General features: G+C 34.8%; 1 protein-coding gene across 1 annotated transcript; it reads right to left on the bottom strand.

The window, feature by feature from the left end:
- Positions 1-20,324: 20,324 nt before the first annotated feature.
- On the bottom strand, positions 20,325-23,800 carry LOC143596031 (glutaminyl-peptide cyclotransferase-like). The gene is made up of 9 exons (XM_077074909.1): positions 23,733-23,800; positions 23,017-23,052; positions 22,817-22,881; positions 21,881-21,944; positions 21,253-21,370; positions 20,993-21,161; positions 20,852-20,879; positions 20,718-20,769; positions 20,325-20,499 (listed from the first exon to the last, which is right to left on the bottom strand). The coding sequence occupies exons 3-9, from the start codon at positions 22,861-22,863 to the stop codon at positions 20,378-20,380; spliced, it is 600 nt and encodes a 199-aa protein (XP_076931024.1). The 5' UTR covers positions 22,864-22,881; positions 23,017-23,052; positions 23,733-23,800; the 3' UTR covers positions 20,325-20,377.
- Positions 23,801-25,385: the final 1,585 nt, after the last annotated feature.

Genomic DNA, 25,385 nt, shown 5'->3' with positions numbered 1-25,385 from the left:
GCCTCGGCTACCTGAGAATAACATACTAAAAGGGGTCAACACGAGGTTGGTGAGTTCACAAGTTATATAAGATAAATCGTTTAGCGTTTGAGTTCAGCGTTTTCGTTAAGTGTTTTGCGTAACCACGTTACGGCGTTTAAAAGTTTTGCGTAACCACGTTACGGCGTTTAAATGTTTTGCGTAACCATGTTACGGCGTTTAAGTGTGTAACCACGTTACAGCGTTTAAGTGTGTAACCACGTTACAGCGTTTAAGTGTGTAACCACGTTACAGCGTTTAAGTGTTACCAGATAATGTTATGTCAAATTATATATCGATAGGTAGCTAATCTATACAACAAGTATTACTAAGTGGTTCGAGACCGAAGCTGACTGTTTATCAAGTGCCCGTCACCAGGTCAACCCAGACCATGGTAAGTGTTAGCCAAAATTACACCCACTCAACCTCCAGTTGAGCTTAGCGTCGGGTGGGGTTTGTCAAACCCAGTAGTACTACTCAACAGTGACTCGCTATTCCAAATATTAACCGGTTCGATGCGTGGGACTTCAAGGGTTACGTGCCGCTTAGCCTCTACAAGTGATATATATAATTTATAACAAAATCTTAAATATGTGTTTCTCTCAAAAATGCGTTTATCGGAGTATGTTATCTCCCCCAAGTGAAAAACGTTTGAAAACAGTTCAAAGAGCGGGGTAAGTGAACTCACTGTTTGCGAAGAATATTCCAAATTAGATCACCGAGTGATGCGCGTCGTAGAAAACTCTCTAGCGTTCTAAAATAACAAAGAGATTTTCTAAGTATCGGAACGTTTAACGAGTCTCTAGACTCGGCACATAATACCTATGCACGTATCATGTTTCGTGTTTCGTTTGTGAACCGTGTGTGATTTAAACAAGTACAATTGTGATACGATACACGAGTGAGCAATTACTTTCGTGTCATGTATTAATAACATACTTACAAGCAATTATTCCCGTAAGGGCATTTTGGTCAACAAACAAAGACTAACTAACCATTATTCCCCATAAGGGCAATTTGGTCAATTCATGGCAATCAACTAGCAATTATTCCCCGCAAGGGTATTTTGGTCAAAATACCACAATTATATAAAAACTATCATATTTCATGCATTCCTATACAACTCAGCAGCTAGTTTCATTGTGACAGAATTTCTACTTGAAAGATTGTACTATTTCACCGATCATATCATCTCAATTAATTCACCAAAAATCACCACTGAAACATACATGTCTTAGGTTTCCAGAACATATTTTATATTATTTTTATTCCATATAGATTTCTCATAATGATCAAAACACTACAGTAAACTCATATCAGTCAGATTCATGCACAACAGAATGTTATTTGAAATTCCCGGTAAACGAAAAATCCAATAAATGCAAGACCACTTGGGTTTGGTTCCTAACTCAGTGAGTCAACTTCCAGAAGTGGAACCAACCCAATTGGCCTCGTAGTTCATGAGATATAGAATTTACAATATAACCTAACAGCAGGTCTAACAGCTCAGCTTTGCATCACGTTTTTGTAAAATCATAAAAGTATACTTCCACTTATCCAAAAATTACGAATTTATACTTTATAGAAACTAGACTCAACCTAGTTTACTGCAGTACCCACAATCTCAATCAATTTTCACGTTTACACTTCGTTACAGTCAGTTAAACATCGTATATATATTCTGTCCAGAATCTGTTCACATCAAAACTCAACATCATAACAATCTATGAACTATCATGCATCCATATAACCCTCTAGACACCATAACTACTATCCATGCATATAAATCACACCATACATACAAGATTAGGGTTTGTGTTTTAATTCAAATCAAGAACAACAATCAATCATGCAACAACATCAATCTAGTTATCAATCTATTATCCAACTAACAACTATCATATTGATCACATACATACATATAATCGGCTGAGTTAGGGTTTACATACAACCCATTAAACATCAAAATTACACAACAAGGAGGTAAGAGATGATCAAGTATACCTTCCTAGCACCTAGTTCTTGGATTAATCTCTTGATTGATGTGTGTGTGTGTGATGAAGGTGGACGGCAGCCGTGGATCAAGAGAGGGAGAGAGAGCCGATTTAGGGTTGTAGGTTAATAATAAGTTAGGGTTTGTTTATTAGTGATGTCTTTATAATAATACAAGTTACACTCTAGTCCCTCTTCTTTCCAAGTGTTGTTTTTCTAGAACATTCCATCATACTTGCCCAATAAGTTAACATGACCATAGTTTTATCACATAGCACATAATCCTAACACATAATAATCACATAATTATTGTTTTTACGTTTATCGTTTATTTATCAATCGTTTGCGTCAACTCGTTTGCGTTTCGGTGCAAATCCCGAAAGACTACACATGTAGTAAGTGTTACGCGTCATTTAAACCCTAGTTTAAATGTAATGAAGTGTACGTTATAGATTCAACGATCTTAAAGTTTGAATTGACGGAGTTGAGTTAACGGAGTTAACCTGAAATTGACGATTGTCACATCATTCCCATGTTAAAGAATTTTCGTCCCGAAAATTTGAGTCAAGTCGTGATGAGAGTCTGAAAGAGTAAGAAGAAAAATTTTCAGTTTGTCATATCATCCCCTAGTAAAAAGAAATTTCGTCCCGAAATTTAATTCATACCTTCGGTGATGTTTGACGGTTTGCCGGGTTTCGCGGTTTTCGGTGTTTGGTTAGCCCTTCAAAAAGGTGAGGATACTTTTTCATCATTTGATCCTCGCGTTCCCACGTGAACTCCGGTCCACGTCTCGAGTTCCAACGAACCTTAACGATTGGAATTTTGCTGTGTTTGAGTGTTTTGGTTTCCCAATCCAAAACTTCGACTGGTTCCTCAATGAACCGTAACTGTTCATCAACTTGCAGTTCCTCCAAAGGGACTACTTGGGTTTCATCAGATAGGCATTTCTTCAAATTTGATACGTGGAATACATCGTGTACGCCACTGAGTTCTGTTGGTAGGTCCAGTCGGTACGCCACCGGACCAATGCGCTCAGTTATCCGGTACGGACCAACATACCGTGGGTTGAGTTTGTTTCGCTTACCAAAGCGAACTACACCTTTCCAAGGTGAGACTTTGAGTAACACCCGATCGTTCACTTTAAATTCGAGAGGTTTTCGGCGCTTGTCGGCGTAACTCTTTTGGCGATCCCGTGCTGCTGCCATGCGATTTCGGATTTGAACAATCTTTTCCGAGGTTTCGAGTACCAGTTCTGGACCAGTGATTTGGCTGTCACCCACCTCTGCCCAGCAGAGTGGTGATCGACACTTCCGTCCGTACAGCGCTTCAAACGGCGCTGCCTTAATACTTGCGTGGTAGCTGTTATTATACGAAAACTCTACCAAGGGTAAGTGGGGTTCCCAACTTTTTCCGAAATCTAAAACGCATGCACGCAACATATCCTCCAGGGTCTGAATAGTCCGTTCACTTTGCCCATCCGTCTGAGGATGGTATGCTGTACTCATATCGAGACGTGTGCCCAGTGCGCTTTGCAGCGACTTCCAAAAGTGTGAGGTAAAACGAGAATCTCGATCGGAAATGATCGAGACAGGCACTCCGTGTCTAGACACCACTTCTTTCATGTATACTCGAGTCAGTCTTTCCATTTTGTCCGTTTCCTTAATCGCTAGGAAATGTGCCGATTTAGTCAACCGGTCAACGATCACCCAGATGGTATCGCATCCCGTCGGTGTCTTAGGCAAACCCGTAATAAAATCCATTGAGATGTGCTCCCATTTCCACATTGGGAGTTCCGGTTGTTGCAGTAGACCAGTGGTTTCTGGTATTCAATCTTGACTCTGGCACAAGTCAAGCATTTGCTCACGTAGGTGGCAATGTCGGCTTTCATGTTCGGCCACCAGTAAAGTGCCTTTAAATCATGATACATTTTATCTGAGCCAGGGTGGATAGAATATCGGGACTTGTGAGCTTCGTCCATCACTAGAGTTCTCAACTCTCCGTATCGTGGAACCCAAATCCGGTTCTCAAAATATCGGACCCCGTCCGATCTGGTTTCAAGTTGCTTGTTCATGCCCCGCATGAGTTCCGATGGAAGATTTTCATCTTTCAAAGCTTCCAGTTGCGCATCGCGAATCTGATCGGGTAAGCTGGCATGAATCGTAAGTTGCAATGCTCTTACTCGTCTGGGTTTTTCTGTTTCTTTTCTGCTGAGGGCGTCGGCCACCACATTGGCCTTGCCCGGGTGGTACTTGATGGCACAATCATAATCTTTGAGCAGCTCGACCCAACGACGCTGTCGCATGTTCAGCTCCTTCTGATCGTAGATATGTTGGAGACTCTTGTGGTCGGTGTAAATGGTAAACTTGGTACCGTACAAGTAATGCCTCCATATCTTAAGAGCAAACACCACAGCTCCGAGTTCCAAATCATGGGTCGTGTAGTTCTTCTCGTGAACCCGTAGTTGTCTAGAGGCGTAGGCTATAACCTTCTCGAGTTGCATCAGCACACAACCGAGACCTTGTATAGATGCGTCACAGTGTACCTCAAAATTTTCTGTTCCCTCGGGGAGGGCTAAAATAGGGGCGCTACAAAGCTTGGTTTTCAACAGTTGGAAAGCGGATTCTTGCGCGTCACCCCAGTTGTACTTAGTGCCCTTGTGAGTCAAAGCGGTGAGGGGTTGAGCAATCTTTGAAAATCCCTCGATGAAACGCCGATAGTAGCCGGCCAGTCCTAGGAATTGTCGCACTTCAGTCGGAGTCTTAGGTGCTTCCCAGTTTTTGATGGCCTCTACCTTACCGGGATCGACATGGATACCATTCTCGTTGATCACATGTCCTAAAAAGTGAACCTCGCGAAGCCAAAATTCACATTTCGAGACTTTAGCATACAGTTGTTCCTTCTTCAGTAGTTCCAGAATTATCCTTAAGTGCTCTTCGTGGTCAGTCTCGTTCTTGGAGTAGACAAGAATATCATCGATGAAAACAATCACGAACTTGTCGAGGTACGCCTTGCATACTCGATTCATGAGATCCATAAATACGGCTGGCGCGTTGGTTAGGCCAAAAGGCATAACCGAGAACTCGTAGTGACCATACCGTGTTCTGAAAGCCGTCTTTGAAATATCTTCTTCGCGCACTCTCAACTGGTGGTAACCGGATCGTAGATCGATCTTCGAGTAGTAACTCGATCCCTGAAGCTGGTCAAATAAATCATCAATTCGGGGTAAAGGATAACGGTTCTTGACCGTCACCTTGTTCAATTCCCGGTAGTCGATGCACATTCGGAAAGTCCCGTCTTTCTTTCGAACAAACAAGACAGGGGCTCCCCATGGCGATGAGCTAGGTCGGATAAAACCTTTATCCAACAAATCTTGCAACTGGGTGGACAACTCCTGAAGTTCCGCCGGTGCGAGCCGATACGGGGCTCGTGCTATGGGTGCTGCACCGGGTGTCAACTCGATTTGGAATTCGACTTGACGAATAGGAGGGAGTCCGGGCAAATCCTCCGGGAAAACTTCCGGAAAGTCTCGCACAACCGGTATGTCTTCAATTCGTTTCTCCTCCGCGGGTTTCTCAACAATCTGCGCCAAAATTGCCGGATGACCCTTTCGTAGATACTTCTGTGCTTTCATAAGGGTAATGATGCTGTTGGTCATGCCGCTTCTCTCGCCTCGGACCGAAATGATCTCGCCGGAAGGGGTGGTAATATGGACTATTTTATCATGGCATATAATCTCCGCTCGGTTCTCGGATAACTAGTCCATGCCGACAACGACATCGAAACTACTAAGCGTAAAAGGAATAAGGTCGATGTCAAAAACATGACCTGACAGTTTCAACTTACATCCCGCAAGTATATGAGTTGTTACTACAGTTTTACCATTAGCTAATTCAACAGGAAACTTAGCGTCTAACGGGGTTGGAGTAAGGTCTAAAAGTTGGCTAAAGGCTTTCGACACAAAACTCCTATCAGCTCCAGTGTCAAACAAAATAGAAGCAAAATAATCGTTTACAGGGAACTTACCGGACACCACATGCGGATCATTGCGGGCTTGACCCGATCCAATCACAAACGCTCTTCCTTTGCCATTTCCTCCACCGTTACTGCCACTTCCATTGCCCCCATTGTTGTCATTATGTTTCAGCTTGGGGCAATCCTTCCGGAAATGACCTTCCTGTCCACATTCAAAACATCCCTTAGTCGTCATCGGTTGCTTAGGAGCACCCTTTGCCGCAAGGTCTCCTCTACATTCTTTCGCTTGGTGACCTATCTTTCCGCATCTTTGACACTTGACACGGTCACACTGGCCAACATGATGATAGTTGCACCTGTTGCACTTTGGATACTTCCCAGCATATCCGCTCGAAACCTGCCCGCTACCGTTGTTGTTGGAGTTGTTGTTGTTGTGATTCTGAGTGTTAAAGCTCCGGGTGAACTCGGGTTTACGGTAGTGTTGTTGCGGGGGGAGGTTCGAGGATGAAGATCTGGTGTTGTCGAACTTTCTCTTCCCGCTGTTCGGGTTGCTGTTGTTGTTACTGTTGCTGACGTGGTCATTACTCGGGTTGTCACGAGTTTTAACAGTCGAACCCCTCGGTGGTAACGCACCCTGGGTCACAGCCTGATCCGTCAGTTTGTGAGCCAAACGGATCGCTTGTTGGATCGTGGCTGGTCTGGAAGACGTCACCATACCCTGAATCTGTGGTGCTAACCTATCAATGTACATCTCTATTCTCTTGCTCGGCGGATCCACCATCCGCGGACACATCACTGCCAACTCGTGCGAACGAGTAGTGTAGACTTCAATCTCTGAACCCACCATTTTCAACGACCAAAACTCCGACTCTAACTTCGAAATTTCTTCCCTCGGACAGTACTCCTCTCGCATCATGTTTTTGAACTCCTCCCAGTTCATCGCGTTAGCCAGTTCCAATCCAAGGATCTGGACGTTCGAATTCCACCAAGTGAGGGCGGAATCCTCAAGTGTCCCAGCAGCGAATTTGACCCTACTGGCAGGGGGACAGTTACACATCTCAAAAGCCGACTCGGCCTTCTCAGCCCAACGCAGGAAGCCTATAGCTCCCTCAGTCGGTTCTTCCTCCAGTTCTTCTTCGGGATCTTCCTCGGGATCTTCTTCGGGATCTTCCTCAGGCTCCTCTTCGGGATCTTCTTCAGGTTCTACTTCAGGCTCTGCCCCAGGCTCGGCCTCAGGCTCTGCCTCAGGGTCGGCTGCGTTCTGAGCAATCTGCATTTGTAGGATATCGCAACGCTCTAACGCTATTTCGGTTCGGGTCCTTGCTTCTTGGAGTTGCTCTTTCAAGTCTATCATTTCGGCTTGCATCTTCATCATAACCTTCGTTTGTTGATCACTAGCCCCTTGCATATCCTTCATTGCCGCCGCCATGCGGGCAACCTCCTCCTTATTCTCGGTTTCGTCTTTTAACAATCTGGAAACGTTCTCTCTCGTGTAGCGCATGTAACCCACATCACGCTCCAAACATGAAACAACGGCTGCGAGAACTCTCTCTACAGGTTCGGTTATGGGTGGTAGGGTGTTGGGATAAACAGGGTGGTTCGGGTGTGGCAACGGGGGAACTTGTTCACGGTAGACCATACGTCTGATCATGTTAGGGTACCATTCCCAGCTAACGTCGTTGTCATACAAGCCTCCGGATAGGCGGTACCTCTTCGGTGCAGGAGCTTCGAGTTCCGGGACTACGCGGGGTGGCGAGGCAGTAGGTAACTGCGGTTCCTTCCCGTGAGCATGCGTCATCGAATCGGATGATGATGAGGGTGGCGTCGACATCCCTACAGGTAAGCCGTGTATGCGCGCGCGTATGAGCGAAAGAGGTAAGAGATAAGATTACAAGACTACACAAACCTATGCAGTGCGTATTATTATAACTAATGGGTCGTCGCGGTTATAGTCTAGTATGCATGCAGTTTCTAGTTCGCTATAACCAATGGCTCTGATACCAATCTGTCACACCCTCAAAATCCACTAACGGAGTTTTACCGTCAGAGGGTGTGAACTGGCAGGATCGGAATCATTAGTTATAACCAAACCAAAGAAAACGTTTAAATGAAAAATAAGTGCGGAAGCGTAAAACCTTAATTCAAAAGTTGCGTCACGCAGGACGACTTAAAACCAAATGTAAGTGTTAAAATTAAGTTTGCAGAGTAAGATGTTTAACAATTAATGCATGCTCCTAAACCGCGCGCCCGCCTCGGCTACCTGAGAATAACATACTAAAAGGGGTCAACACGAGGTTGGTGAGTTCACAAGTTATATAAGATAAATCGTTTAGCGTTTGAGTTCAGCGTTTTCGTTAAGTGTTTTGCGTAACCACGTTACGGCGTTTAAAAGTTTTGCGTAACCACGTTACGGCGTTTAAATGTTTTGCGTAACCATGTTACGGCGTTTAAGTGTGTAACCACGTTACAGCGTTTAAGTGTGTAACCACGTTACAGCGTTTAAGTGTGTAACCACGTTACAGCGTTTAAGTGTTACCAGATAATGTTATGTCAAATTATATATCGATAGGTAGCTAATCTATACAACAAGTATTACTAAGTGGTTCGAGACCGAAGCTGACTGTTTATCAAGTGCCCGTCACCAGGTCAACCCAGACCATGGTAAGTGTTAGCCAAAATTACACCCACTCAACCTCCAGTTGAGCTTAGCGTCGGGTGGGGTTTGTCAAACCCAGTAGTACTACTCAACAGTGACTCGCTATTCCAAATATTAACCGGTTCGATGCGTGGGACTTCAAGGGTTACGTGCCGCTTAGCCTCTACAAGTGATATATATAATTTATAACAAAATCTTAAATATGTGTTTCTCTCAAAAATGCGTTTATCGGAGTATGTTATCTCCCCCAAGTGAAAAACGTTTGAAAACAGTTCAAAGAGCGGGGTAAGTGAACTCACTGTTTGCGAAGAATATTCCAAATTAGATCACCGAGTGATGCGCGTCGTAGAAAACTCTCTAGCGTTCTAAAATAACAAAGAGATTTTCTAAGTATCGGAACGTTTAACGAGTCTCTAGACTCGGCACATAATACCTATGCACGTATCATGTTTCGTGTTTCGTTTGTGAACCGTGTGTGATTTAAACAAGTACAATTGTGATACGATACACGAGTGAGCAATTACTTTCGTGTCATGTATTAATAACATACTTACAAGCAATTATTCCCGTAAGGGCATTTTGGTCAACAAACAAAGACTAACTAACCATTATTCCCCATAAGGGCAATTTGGTCAATTCATGGCAATCAACTAGCAATTATTCCCCGCAAGGGTATTTTGGTCAAAATACCACAATTATATAAAAACTATCATATTTCATGCATTCCTATACAACTCAGCAGCTAGTTTCATTGTGACAGAATTTCTACTTGAAAGATTGTACTATTTCACCGATCATATCATCTCAATTAATTCACCAAAAATCACCACTGAAACATACATGTCTTAGGTTTCCAGAACATATTTTATATTATTTTTATTCCATATAGATTTCTCATAATGATCAAAACACTACAGTAAACTCATATCAGTCAGATTCATGCACAACAGAATGTTATTTGAAATTCCCGGTAAACGAAAAATCCAATAAATGCAAGACCACTTGGGTTTGGTTCCTAACTCAGTGAGTCAACTTCCAGAAGTGGAACCAACCCAATTGGCCTCGTAGTTCATGAGATATAGAATTTACAATATAACCTAACAGCAGGTCTAACAGCTCAGCTTTGCATCACGTTTTTGTAAAATCATAAAAGTATACTTCCACTTATCCAAAAATTACGAATTTATACTTTATAGAAACTAGACTCAACCTAGTTTACTGCAGTACCCACAATCTCAATCAATTTTCACGTTTACACTTCGTTACAGTCAGTTAAACATCGTATATATATTCTGTCCAGAATCTGTTCACATCAAAACTCAACATCATAACAATCTATGAACTATCATGCATCCATATAACCCTCTAGACACCATAACTACTATCCATGCATATAAATCACACCATACATACAAGATTAGGGTTTGTGTTTTAATTCAAATCAAGAACAACAATCAATCATGCAACAACATCAATCTAGTTATCAATCTATTATCCAACTAACAACTATCATATTGATCACATACATACATATAATCGGCTGAGTTAGGGTTTACATACAACCCATTAAACATCAAAATTACACAACAAGGAGGTAAGAGATGATCAAGTATACCTTCCTAGCACCTAGTTCTTGGATTAATCTCTTGATTGATGTGTGTGTGTGTGATGAAGGTGGACGGCAGCCGTGGATCAAGAGAGGGAGAGAGAGCCGATTTAGGGTTGTAGGTTAATAATAAGTTAGGGTTTGTTTATTAGTGATGTCTTTATAATAATACAAGTTACACTCTAGTCCCTCTTCTTTCCAAGTGTTGTTTTTCTAGAACATTCCATCATACTTGCCCAATAAGTTAACATGACCATAGTTTTATCACATAGCACATAATCCTAACACATAATAATCACATAATTATTGTTTTTACGTTTATCGTTTATTTATCAATCGTTTGCGTCAACTCGTTTGCGTTTCGGTGCAAATCCCGAAAGACTACACATGTAGTAAGTGTTACGCGTCATTTAAACCCTAGTTTAAATGTAATGAAGTGTACGTTATAGATTCAACGATCTTAAAGTTTGAATTGACGGAGTTGAGTTAACGGAGTTAACCTGAAATTGACGATTGTCACATCATTCCCATGTTAAAGAATTTTCGTCCCGAAAATTTGAGTCAAGTCGTGATGAGAGTCTGAAAGAGTAAGAAGAAAAATTTTCAGTTTGTCATAAGCTATCTATCATATATTGCTATGGCAAGTTTATCACATGTTTAAATATTAATTATCAATGCTAAAATGGAGTGGATTCTTGATCTTAGATGGTAACCTTCGCATAATTGAACAACTCGTTTAGAATCTCTTGTCTTGGTCACCTATATATTACGTATAAGTATTTATATTTTATAAAAATTTCCAAAATTAACCCCGAAATGATTAAAACCTCCTATTAGAGTAAAACAATGATTTATTATTAGAAACATTTGTGTCCACGGATCGATACTTGGTTCTTACCAATACTATTCTACATATACGATAGGTACACTTGCCTACTTTGTGTGTGTTTAGTCTTTGTAGAAATCACTTTTATAAATTTAAAACACGATCTTGTGCAAAAGCAAATCATCCCATCCTTCTATATTTTATACCACACGCACGCACGCATCATTCTACCTCAAAGATCGGAGGATTATTTGAAATAAACGTGGGATTGGAGAACACGTCTTCAAACGGTCATGGCGCCTAGGGTACCCGAAACTATAGGACTTCTAGTTATTTTTCATTTCTATATTATGGGGCTGTTGAGAACATTTTAGGGACACATTCTTTGCACTCACATCACTTACATTTGTTGTACTTAGCTTTCATTGTCGATCATTTCTTGAGTTGTAACCTACTTTTTACATTAACAAATTGAGGCAGAGTATAGGTTTCCCTCCCGAGGTTTTTTTCTAAAGATCCTTACCAGGATCCAAGGTTTTCCTTGCTATATCGTTTTGTTCACCTTTACTTTTATTGCATTTACTCACCTGATTATTGAAAATCACACTACCTCACTTAACAAAATTGTTCAATTACTGCTTCGGTGATTTTTGACCAAAATAGTTAACGATCTACAAGTAGTATCAAAGATGAGGTCTCGGTATTTACATGGAAACGCACAATTTTATGTCTTTTATGCATATTTTCAATCTTTTTAGAAGATTTATCCGTTCAAACCTTACCAAACGTTCACAAATTGTCATACTCTTAGTTTGGTTTAATTTCTCAAAGTTTCGGAGCTTTACACCTTCATTGTCACATCCAAATTTGCAAAAATTGTCATTGTCAACATATACGGAATATATCTTTGGAACGTATAACCTTACACGTCGTTTAACCTATTCACTATATAACCATGCTTTCCATATAAACATTTGTATAACTTATGTGTTGCATAACCATTTGAATGTATAATCATATATACAGCGCATAAGTTTCTTAAACGACCTTCCGTATATATCTTATACGCCGCATAAGCTTCTTGTGCAACGTATAACTTTCATGCTACATACTTATACGTTGGTTTACTAATTTTTTTCATATTTTGGAAATTTGTGGGAGAGCAATCGTAGGAAGCTGGGTGTTGAACAAGAATGGGAAAGTTAAGCTCGAGGCATAACGTAAAAAGACAATATGAGCTGAGTGATTTGAGTTTTGATTCGTGAAAGGTGGGAGATCCATTTTAAAAGCTAAAAAGAAAGACTAAAATGTCAAATTTTATTTTGAGGAATTTTGAAAGGCATAACGTATAAAGGTCTTTAACCCTGATGACTGATGTGTAACAACTCAGATTAATCGCTTAAGGTAATTAGTTAGTGCGTTTAGTTCGTCATTGATTTCTGCAAAAACCCTATGGTTAATTAACCCAAAACGAACGGGATTAATCGATCTTGATTTCTAGGGTTCATTAGGGGTTTTGGGTTAACTGATCTGGTATTCATAAATTTTCTTTACCGGTCCTTAACAACTGGCACACCCAGCCCAGTTGGCTGGGTGTGTGTGGGTGTCTACATCAGCGGCCATTGGCGCGGGTTCGAGTCCCGGCCATGGCAGATTATTTTTCTTATTTTTGTTTTGATGGTTTTATGATCCAAAAGGATTAATTAATTCAATATAGTTTATATTAAAAACTAATTAAACGTTATACTATTAAAATCGACAAATAAATCGAACATGTCCCGAACTTTGGTTACACGCTATATATATGTTATATATGTTTATAAATATGTGTATATAATAGATTTTTAAAAATTGATAAAAGTTTTAACATATAAAAAGATTTTTTTATCTAAAATATATATTTAATATGATCTTGTTAATTAATATATTAAAAAAAAATTTAAGTTTTTATAAAATCTCATATTGTATATAAATATTATTATTATTTATAATTTACGATATTTATTTAAAAAGATGGCTTTACTGATAATAAAAATATACACAAATATACAAAACGTATTTTTAGTCATAATGCTCATTTAAAAACGAATCTCTTTATATAATCGGTTCAAAAAACTATAAATATTTATTTAGTTAAGTATATTATTTATAAATATAATTTTACATAATTAAAGATAGTTTATTTAGTATAAACTTGTTAAAGGTAGTATTACAACATATAAAGTAAAACTAAGTAATATTTAACTTTCGTTAGAATGTACCCGATCATTGAATCCCGAACATCTATCTAATCTTCATCATGTTATTCAAATTAATATTTACCTCCGTAATTAATGTAATTAGGTTTTCTCGTCGGTAACTTCCCGAAGAGCGCGACTCTTGTTTTCTAGCGTATTCATTTATCTCTTGCTTAATTGCTAAGGTGAGTAATCACTCCCCTTTTTACTTATTTTAAATATTTTGGGGACATATGTGTATTTACAATATTTATAAATTATCTAGTATTCAAAACCGCAACTGTTTAATCCTTGTGTGTATATCAGTTAATGCCTAACTTGTTATTTGCTTACTTGCTTTATTTGAACGCATTTTGGTAAAGTTCCTCATTTATAGTATGATCATACGACTATCTTCGGCAACCAATGTCCATTTTTATGGAAACGGTTTAGTACTTGCTTGGTAACCAATTTCCATTTTTATGGAATTGGTTGAGCCCTTTCTTTATGGTTTGATTGATTGTATATGTGCTATGGCTTAACTGCTTATCTCACAGGAACAGTTTATGTCTTTCTTTATTTATGTGCTATTGATTGTGTCTTAAACTGGTGTTTTACTCACTCAACATGTGTTGTTGACAAACTTTTCTATTTTATATGCATATGCAGGTTATTGTTTGAACTAGTTGCAGGATTTGATGAAACTTAGTAAAGAATTTAAGTTAGAAAACTTTTAATCAAGATTATTTGTGATATAAATTGTATTGTGTATGATTATGGATTTTTTACTTTGTACTTGAATTATTTGAATCATTTAATCGGATTAAATAGATATTGTCACTTTTAAATATTGCATGATAGTACCTTGAGAGCTGTGAGCAATCAACTCATGCCCCCGCATTTCCGCCTTAGGTTGGGGTGTGACAAGATTAATAGTTTGAAAGAGAAGAGTTTTAAGACCATGTCTAAGCTAAGAAATATCCCAAGGGGAAGTTTGTTAGTGCAAGAATGCGTATTGCTTAGACACCAATACCAAACAACATCCAATGGGACATTGTTAGTGCATAATGTCTATTGTTTAGGTCTTGTAGGTCGTGTAATAGAATAGCAATGATTAATGTATTTTGATGTTTTAAATGTACATGGTTATCCAAATTATAATTTTTCCGGAGAGTATAAGTTTTCTGAAGTATAAGTACTTATACGCCGGATAAGTACTTATATGTGTGATAAGTACTTATACGTTGTATATGTACTTATACGCCAGATAAGTTAAAGATTCACTATAAATAGGGGTCTTAACATATGCATTCTCACCTTTTGGTCTAGTAAGTACTTGTACTGATATTTATCTTATTATGTTGTGCTTTACTGTTATTGATTGAAACAAGTAATAAAGAGAAGAATTAAAGAGATCTTATTGTATTTTTCACCTTGATTATGGATTCAGCACATATAATTGAGAGTAGATATCATTCTTACACGTTTATACGCGTCGATCCTAACGTTCTTTGACGTTCTACAGGTTTAAAAAACTCTTAATTATATAGGGTAACCTAACGTACAAATTAAATTAACGTGTTAACTATGAGAATAAAATAGTGTAATTATATATACAAGTAGTCTAATTATGTAATTACATCGTAGTGTAATTACACTATATTATAATTACTATATGTTGTATATATAATAAGACTACTTGATTCTCACAGTTAGCACGTTAATTTAATTTGTATTTGATCCAAACCCTAATTACATATATGTGTATATTATCATATAATTTCCAGTTACATAATATACATACATATACATTATCATTTATGTTAGTACATGAAATGTGAAAAGTGCTGGGAATTGAACCAACAAGTCACTTAGTCTTTGTCATTTGATCTCGATATATAGGTTCATTTGTTAAACTACGCAAAAGAATGATGAATGGGGGAAATATCAGACTTCGAATGTGTTGATCAAGTTAACAAATGAGGAAGCAATTGTAACGAATGTGCATGTTAGTTTTAAGTGAGAATGTAATAGAATGCATGCATGTAACGAATGTCATGTGAGCTAACGATGTATGCATAGTATAAATAGGAAGATTGATGCTGCTAAAGCTTGGAGACGTACATCTAAAGCCAAGTGGGAGTTTGTTAGTGCAATGTATCCATGGCGTTACTTGTATAAAGACACACGTGAAAGACTAGTTAAAAGCGACAAAGAGTTAACGAACTCCATCAATTTTCAAGGGGGAGTTTGTTAGTACATGAAATGTGAAAAGCGCTGGGAATTGAGCCAACGAGTCATTTAGTCTTTGTCATTCGATCTCGATATATGGATCATTCGTTAAAATATGCAAGAGAATGACGTGTGGGAGCAAGATCAGACTTAAAGAATGTGTTTGATCAAGTTAACGAATGAGGAAGCAATTGTAACGAATGTGATTGTTAGTTTTAAGTACGAATATAATAGAATGCATGCATGTAACGAATGTCATGTGAGCTAACGAATGTATGCATGGTATAAATAGGTTACAGGTTAGTTAGTTAGTTTTTAAAGAGTTCACTTTTACGAGACACCGAATTGTAACGTAACTCTGACGAAATTTATAATAAGCTTCAACGAGTTAATATTTACATCATGTGTATGTGTTCTATCATTTTCGTTCACCAATTAGTACTGAAATGCACCGAAACAAACACCGTGCGTTTTCTGTTTCGTAGATCAATATCGAGTTCATCGATCCTCATCGGGAAAAACAATTTATCTTAACTGTACATATGTGTATAAAAAATAACATGTATGTACATATAACATGTTCGAAATTGAAAATTAGTTATTATATGCATATGTATAATTTAGTTAAACTGCGATTTTTTTATTATTATTACATTGAAACCGGGATGCTAGATAAAAGTTTTGATTTTTTTTTTTACTTTTTTTTTGCTTTTTTTTTTTGCTTTACAATTTTTTTCACTATTTATTTTACTTTTCTTGGAGGGATTTTTTTGTTGTTTAAAATGTTTCTCAAAGTTTCAAATTTCAAATGATTCTCACACGATTCCAGTCGATATATATATATATATATATATATATATATATATATATATATATCATAAGAGAACTTTTTAAAATTGAGAATTTTGAGAACAATTTTAAATCACTAAAAAACCATTCAAAAAGATATTATAAAAAAATGAAATTTTATAGAAGTAAAAAAATCAAAAGGTTTATTTAGGATCCTGATTTCAAAAAGAATAAAAAAAGCAATTTTAAATTGTACATATGTATATTGTCATGTAATCTTCATTTTTATAATTTACACACATGTACGTTATCATTTATCTTAATTGTAAATATGTAAATAAAATATAACATGTATGTACATATGTGTTTAAATTTGAAAAATAAGTATTATATACATGTGTATAATTTAACTAAACCGAGATTTTTTCCTTTATTATTATTATTGAAACTGGGATGCTACGTAAACGTGCTGTTTTTTTACTTCTTTTTTTTTATTTTTGCATATTTTTGTTTTATAATCTTTCTTTTATTGTTTATTGGATGTTTTTTTGGTCAAAAATGATTCTCAAAGTTCTCAATTTACAAATGATTCTTACATAATTCTAACCATATATATATAGGGGATAGTTCAAGGCAGAAGTCATTTTAATGCGATAACTGGACCGTTGATTATGTGTAATCAATGGTAAATAACAATAATGGCAATCTAATCTAACTGTACTAATAAAAGAAAATAATGAAGATGATGTGGCAATCCCACATTCATTCTTGATCTAATCTCTTTTCTCATTCATTTGATTTATCTATGGGTTATGGAGCAAAACCACATTGACAAATGGGTTATAATTTCCTTTCTATTTCTCTAATATCTCATTTAATTCTATCTAACAATCCATGGGTCATGGGTCAAGATAATTTTGGCAAATGGGTTATAACTTCATTTCTACTTATCTAATTTCTCATCTTATTTATTCTAACAATCCATAGGTCATGGGACAAAACAATTTTGAGAAATGTGTTATAATTTTCATTCTAATTTTCTAATCTTTCATCTCATTAATCATAGTTATCCACGGGTAATTGGTCAAAACAATTTATGCAAATATTGTATATAAAAAATCGATTTTGTAAATTTGAGATTCTAGACTTCTTATTGTTTGTACTATATATTTTATTTTTAGCTTTAATTTTGTTCATTTATTTCAAATAATGGATCTTTTTATTTTTATTATTTGACAAATCCGTGTAATACACGGGTTCAAAAGCTAGTTTTGTAATAAAGTGAAAATACAATGTGTACTAGTTTGAAGAAAAATGATATATTGGTCATTATTTTCTTATAGTAATAATGGAAACATCTGCATGCATTAAAGTATCTTTAATTTTCTCATTTGCATTCATAATAATCTATTACCATCTTTTACATATTACATATTATACTAAATTGCTAGTCATAAGGGACAAACTACAAAAGTTAGTATCGTGCAATTTTTATTTTTCCTTTTTTTTGGTATAACTAAAACATTAATTGTTTTATGAATCAAGATACTCGTGAAATTTGGTTAATAGATCAATTTTGTAGAATTATTATAGGCACCTCGCGTGAGTTTACCATTTTGTTATTTTCAGTTTGAATTTTGAAAATAACATTAGATTGCGTGAGTTTACTTGTTTACGTGTCTTTGACATAAATCCAAATAATCTTAATACAAATATCGTATTGGTTCACCATTATTTTTATTTACTTTGTTTCCATAAATGAAATTAACATTAGATTGTTGAGTTGTATGTGTAGGTAACTGATGATTATCATGGTTTTTTATATTACCGTTAGAAATAACTGATTATCCGTGTAGGTTTCTGATATATTTTTACATTTTTTTGGCTATGTAGGAATATTATGCTATGTGTAGGTGTATGATTATCTGTGTAGGTTTATAATATATTTTTATATTGTTTTTGGCTTTATAGGAATATTATGTTTTTTTTAGGTGTATGAGTATCCGTGTAGGTTTATAATCTATTTTTATATTGTTTTTGGCTGTGTAGGAATATTATCTTTAGCGTAGGTGAATGATGATTTGTGTAGGTGCATGTTGGATGTGTACGAGGTTTGTAATGAACGTGCTATAGTTAATTTGATTTATAATGGTTTTTTTATATTCTAGGTTAGATAGTGATTGTGATTTGGTTTGTAATTAACGTGCACCAATGTTTATTAGCTTGTTGCTACAATTATGATGAAATACGTTTAATTGGGGAAACAAACTTACATGATGTAAAAATTATTTGGATAGTTTGAAGATTTAAAAAACAAACCATTAATACTTACTATATAAAAGAAATTATGATCTTTACTAATATGTCCATAAATTTAGTTAAATAAGAAAATAAAATGATTCTGATTGGCTGGATTGACTTCTCACAATAACTTGATTTCTCTTTTGAACTTATATATATATATATATATATATATATATATATATATATATATATATATATATATAATATATATATATATATATATATATATATATATACTGACGAGTTGGTTTCGTTTGGTATTAAAAACGAGTTTGGTATTAATCCATGTGAATACACGTAGATCACTATCCACGATGTGTGCCTTTATTTGAGTATAAAATATATATATTTGAACGTACTATTATTTTAATCTCGTAAATGAATATATAGTTGTATTCCCATCTCTAGATGGAGCCATCAATTGTTCAAGTCCAATGTAATTATCAAATGGGTAAAATGGTGAGATCAAAGAGACAATGCTTTATGATGTTCTTTTGGCAGTGAAGAGACAAAGAGACTTGAAAGTGCCGATAAACCTTCCACTGGAAATGGAAGGTGATGACACCTTAGCGTCTAACTTTTTGTAACAATTAAGAGACACAGTAAGAAAAAGGTTGTCAAGGAAATAATCAATGGAACCTTTTTGAATAAATGGTTTTGAAGTCATCAGTCCAAGAGGAGATTGTTAAACCTGGAAAGGACTAATAATCTGTAGACCAAACAAATGATCAATATGAGTTTTTCTCCACTTTAAACAATAAAGAATAAGAATATTGCTCCCAAACTGCTAACGATTAAACAACGAATCTAGCAAACAACTGCAGATATTTAAGAACTGAAGAATGAAGACAAACTACGTGCCATCATTAGTTGTTTAGAGCTAGAATAGTTTTATCAGTTGTTTCTATGTATTTTATGTTTATCTGCTGTTTGTAACAGACTTGTTAGCTGTCACTATCACTCTTAGTCTCATCGGCACTTTCACTTGTATACAGTGAGGAAGAGAGTCTCTACTTCACTAACACTTTTTAACAAATAATTGATATTATAAAAGTACTCTTTGTACAAAAATCAAGATATCATAATAAGGATGAGAAGGAGCAATCCATATTGTAATCATTTGAATTTGATTATATGAAAGATGTTATTCCATATGAGTTCTTAGCTTATTGTTTTACTTAATTCCACTGCACTCAAATTACCGAATAATTTATAACCAATATGAATTCAATCAATGTGTATCTGATCATTAAAGGTTAGAAAAGTTTGTTGTTTATTGATTAAGTGTTCAATATATGATCCAACACCCCATACATTGCTAGAGTAGTTTAAGGCATTCAATAGTATATTAAGTTTCCCCATCTCTTTAGTTTTAAGTTCAAACATGAGCTCAAGATGTGGAAAGACTCAAGTATGAGCTTACAATAAGGTTTAAGCTCTATATACGCGTGTGTGATTGTTCATAGCTTGTCTTAAATAGTCGAGTTCAAGTATGCATCATGAATATAATTGAATAACTTCATCCCGGTTCACTTACGCTCGAGATGAAAATTTGTGCACATACTTATAATATGATAATTTGCGTTACGGATTATCTCAACAAATCAAATAAGCCCGTTACCCTAATCTGTTATCATAAGTTACTCTTTTTGTAGCTTCTTAGCTATTGTAGTTAAAGAATATAGTTGAGAAAAAATAGAAAAGGTTCGTTTTGAAATATGATTATATGTTCTTTAAAACTCTGTAATTCCATATTTCATTTCCTACTATATCAGATAATTAGAATCGCTAGGTCCTCGCAAGCACATTTTTTCTATAGCAGAAGGTAAAGTATTCTTCTGTGGATGCAGCTTTATCTCATAGACCTTCGGCCAGAATTTTCCCGTCACTGCAGCAACAAAACAACATATGCTTAGTAGTGGATACAGAATACACACAGACACACACGAGGGTATAGTGACACTATGCGAGAACTGTAAAATATATCATGGCGACATAATGTATTTGAATATATATATGTATATGTGCAGAAGTGTTTACATGCTTACAAAAGATACCGATGACAATGCAGAGATTATATATAAAAAATAAACAAAAAACACTTACCAAAAATTCGCTTGTTATCAGCATCCCAAGCTATTCCATTTAAGACATCAATCTGAAAAACAGTAAATTAGATGAGTAAAAAATGAATCAGCAACTCCATAATATACATAAAGACGTCAATAACATATACTTACATTATACCCAGCGCGTATTAATTCATCGCTAAAATAAAAGTAAAAGATTATTTCCAGTGCAAAAATAAATAAAAAGGTAAAAAAATAAAATAAAAAAAATACTCATGGTGGTAAATAATATCGATGGTATATTTTTATTACCTTAATTCCTGCAGAAGAACCCATCCCGTTACAGTTCCATCTAATGGTGAGATTCTCACTATGCAGTCACTCTGCCAAATGTTTGCCCAAATTTCATTGTTTATGTACTCTAGCTCATTGAGATTGTATACTTCATGATCTTTATATTTAACGACATGCTCTTGTATAACTTCACAAAAACAAAGAAATGGAGATAATGTGAGATTATGGAACAATGTTCATTAAACAATTAAAAAATTAGTTTAATGATGCACATTAACCTTCCATTGTGTGAGGGTTAATTTTATATATGGAGGAAGATCCATCACTTCCAAACAGTACTTTCCCATCACTTGCAAATCCCCATCCATCTTTCATATGATGACTAAACTTCTCAACCTGCAACATAAAATTATGGCCAGAAAAACGGGTCATAATAAACAGATCAGTCACGACATAACACATTTAACAAAACGTGTCATTTACTTAAACACACGCACGAACATGCTTAACAAACGGTTATATGACACAATCCATTTAACTTGGTTAACCTATAACAAGATAAAATAAAAATCAAAAAACTAAATTCCATATATACTTAAAAAATTAGTAAACTTTATTATTAATATATTTAATTATTTTAAAAAAGTATATAGTTTTGATAAACAGGTTATATAAGCGTTTCGTATACTTAACCCATTTAGCACGATTAGTTAACCAGGTTAACCGTGTCAACTTGTTTATCACCTGAGCCTGTTTAACTCAAATCCCAACCAGCTTAACTTTGTGTTGTGTTAACGGGTCCTGTCAAAAAATTGGCAGCCCTATATAAAATGTATTTATACATAAAGATCGCATGTAGACACTTGAAATCGGTTTACACATGAAGTTGAAGCACGAAGCACGTACTTTGCTTAAATTATGTATGTCATATATGAAACCCGTTTGTGTCAGCCACGTTAGTTGATACAACCTACAAAATCACATAAATTCTACATTAACAATATATATATTCATATTTGGAGCAATAAATATTCATATTAGCTTGTTTAACTTACTATAGCTGGTTTCAAGCTATTATTCTAAAGCTCGAATATGTCTAATGAGTAGATTTCAAGTACGGGTGTAAAGAGCTAAGCCGGCTCCTGAGCTACTCTAGATTGGATCATTAAAAGCTCAAAGAGAGCCGAGCATAAACGAGCTCGAGTCTTAAAATAAGCTTGTTCAGTAATTGACCCCAAGCTTCACTTATCGAGCTCGAGTTGGCTAGTGAGTCTAAACGAGCCTATTATTTATATAATTTGTATTTTATATAATGATATTTATTTTATATAAAACTATGATAAAAATAATACGTTATGTTATATATAGAAATTATAAATAAAAGTATATAAAAATAATTACAAATATATATAAATTAATTAATAAATTATAAACGAGCCCAGATCAAGCTTAAAAAACAGCTCAAGAGCCAAGCTCAAGCTCCCGTAAGCCAAAACGAGCCGAGGGAGCTCGACTTGGCTCGTTACACTCCCCTATTTTCAAGCTCGGCTTGGCTCGTTTATTAATATAATATAATTATAATTATATTTTATATATACTTTAATTACATATTTCGAGTAGCTTTTAGCAAGCCGATTCAAGCTTATTTTTAGGCTTGAGCGCCTGGGCTCGTTTACACCCCTATGAAAAATGAAAATATAATCAGACTGCATAAAGCATAACAGTTTAATAAAAGGCTTGAATCTAAATGGAAGTCTGTAATAAAGATTTATTCTTTATATAATGTACATAAGCTTTTAATCGATTCAGTGGCAAAAAAGGAAAAAAAGGTTGTTAACTGACCTTTCACCCAAAAGTGTTAAACCCTCTCCAAACACAGTATCATCCATTTTATGCAGGGCTTCAATCTGTGATTAAGAAGAACAAGTGTGAAAGTAAAGATCTTTGAACTCATATTTCTTTCTAGCAGATATTTACAGAGTGCATAGAACTCAAAAATAATGAGTTGGAATGCTGAGAATTATGTGATAGTAAGTGCGTACCTTTGCGGTCTGAAGATTCACTTTCCGAACAGATGACTGTAAAGAAAATGAACATGTCAATGAAGCAGATAGAAATGAAACAATTTGAACAACTAGAAAAACAGTTTATGTTTGTATAAAGACTTCTATAATAAGCATATAATATACGTCTATTATACAATAAAACTGAGAAATAAAACAAGACATGAAATCCAGAAATCATAACTTAGTAAAAAATAAAAACTACTAAATGAAATATATAAAGTGTATAATATTAATCTATTAAACAATACATATTAATTATCTATCTAAATAAATAAATAGATTTAATTACAGTTAATACATAATTAAATGCAGCAACTTAAATTAGCAAGATGATGAATACGTATATAATTTCCAATATATAAAAAAAATGAATAATTACTTTTCAACTAGCTAGCATTTAATGTTATTACTTGTAATATTTAATTTCATCATTTCTGAAACACTAAAAATTTAATAATAATTTGATTACTTGTCCAAACACTAAATATTTATAATTTCCAGACCATCTAATCTAAGTAAACTCCATAAGGCCATTTTCCTTAGTTTATATACCATTTGCTTAAACTAGAGCTGGGATTCATATATATATATATATATATATCCTGATACACTGTATATATAATTTAAGAATATAAGATTTGATAAAAGAGTATGATGATTGTAGAAGAAAGAAAGAAAGTAAAATTACATACATGTCCATTAAGTCCAGTAGACTCGAACAGTGTATCGTTTCCTCCATACAAAAGTCCCTGAAATATATATACCAAGAGGTTGAGGTAGGTTTGTATAATCAGAAGTAACCTAATTAGCAATTGTAAAATTGATTCATATAAATGATTTCATTAATTATTTTCTTAAAAATGAAATGAAGAATTGACCTGAGTAAAGGCAGCAGGAACTCCTTGACGACTTGTATGGAGTAAATACGATGAGCGGAAGTCGGTGCTAAGAGAGAGAATAAGAATAAGAAAAGGAGGCTTGGATGTTGAAAAGGAACAAGAGTAGAAGCATTGTTTTTCATCGATTGGAAGCCGATGAGTAGTAGTAGAAGAAGCTGAAATTCAGCAACGGCAGTTTGTGCGTGGGCGCTGTTAGACCGCCAGATTTCAAAATTCCTAGGGTATCACATTGGCATACATAGCAAAAGTTTTCTATTTAAAAAACAACAACATTTGTATATTTCGATCCTCCATGGTTTTGAGGGGGATATGTTAACGAGCCATATAGATGTATATGGTGTCCATATAATATATTTGATTTTAATTTATTTGAGATAATTAATTGATATTTTATCCATTGAATTCAATATAAAACAGCCTAATATACAGAGATTACGGATTAACTTTACTATATTTGTGTCTAATTTTATATTTATGAAATATCAATTTCTGTAAATTAGGGATAAATTTTCCATTTGATTAATGAATTCTTTAATTACGAAATTTCTATATTTTAATAAATTATGATATATCATTTTATTATTTGATTAAGGCTTTGATTAATCATTCTTAAGGGTTACTATAAATACGGATTTTGACCGATTAACTAATTCAAAATTAGTCAATCAAATATTTTAATATATGTGGCTAATTCTAATTTGAAATATATTTTAATTTATAATTATTATTACTACTTACCATATGTTATATCAATGACTCAATTTTTTAAATTGTTGTTTATTATATTAAAATTGTGTTATTGTTAATACATAAAAAAAGAAATTACTTAGTTATTTTTACACAGCTTATATCAGTTACTTAATTATTCAAATGCTTATTAATTATATTATGTTGACTATTTTTATAAATTTCAACCATATGATTACAATTTAAATATATCAAAATTGATTATAATTTTAGATATTAGATATACGGTAATTGATAATCATTCAAGATATACGGTAATTATTTAATTGATTAAATTAATGATTAATTATATTCATATAAATTAGTAACTTATTTTCCACATTAAAAAGTTAATTTGTATGTTTAAATATAGTCTAGAATTAAATATTTGAATTGAATTATTTTGTGTTTAACAACATTACATTTTAGTAATTCAAATTTTGAAAATCCCTTAAATCTCATTCCCTAATTTTCGTCCATGATTTGATGTAATTGAAGTTCCCTAATTTTATGTTTTTAATTAATTCCGTATATACATTCCTTCTTTATTCATTCCTCTCAAAATTCATTCATTTACTATGAACTATATATAAATAGTTCACTTTCACACAAGAATTCTTACACTATCACACCAAATTGAGCTAAAACGATTTTCTTGGTTTCTAAGGTTTATATTTTTGTTGTTTATCTCATTCATTTTGTTTTTTAGTTTTTTGGTTA

Source organism: Bidens hawaiensis, unplaced genomic scaffold (genome assembly GCF_021521415.1).
Source record: "Bidens hawaiensis isolate Kalapana, Puna unplaced genomic scaffold, B.hawaiensis_p1.1 tig00045969_1, whole genome shotgun sequence".
Taxonomy (NCBI): domain Eukaryota; kingdom Viridiplantae; phylum Streptophyta; class Magnoliopsida; order Asterales; family Asteraceae; genus Bidens; species Bidens hawaiensis.
This window is presented reverse-complemented; position numbering and strand designations above follow the sequence as displayed.

What these genes read in the sequence shown, in the direction of transcription:
- LOC143596031 (XM_077074909.1), bottom strand. Translation starts at nt 22,863, where the DNA reads ATGGATGATACTGTGTTTGGAGAGGGTTTAACACTTTTGGGTGAAAG. An exon ending in TTAACACTTTTGGGTGAAAG is followed by an intron (nt 21,945 to 22,816) that starts GTCAGTTAACAA and finishes GTGATTTTGTAG; the next exon opens with GTTGTATCAACTAACGTGGC. An exon ending in ACATACATAATTTAAGCAAA is followed by an intron (nt 21,371 to 21,880) that starts GTACGTGCTTCG and finishes TTTATGTTGCAG; the next exon opens with GTTGAGAAGTTTAGTCATCA.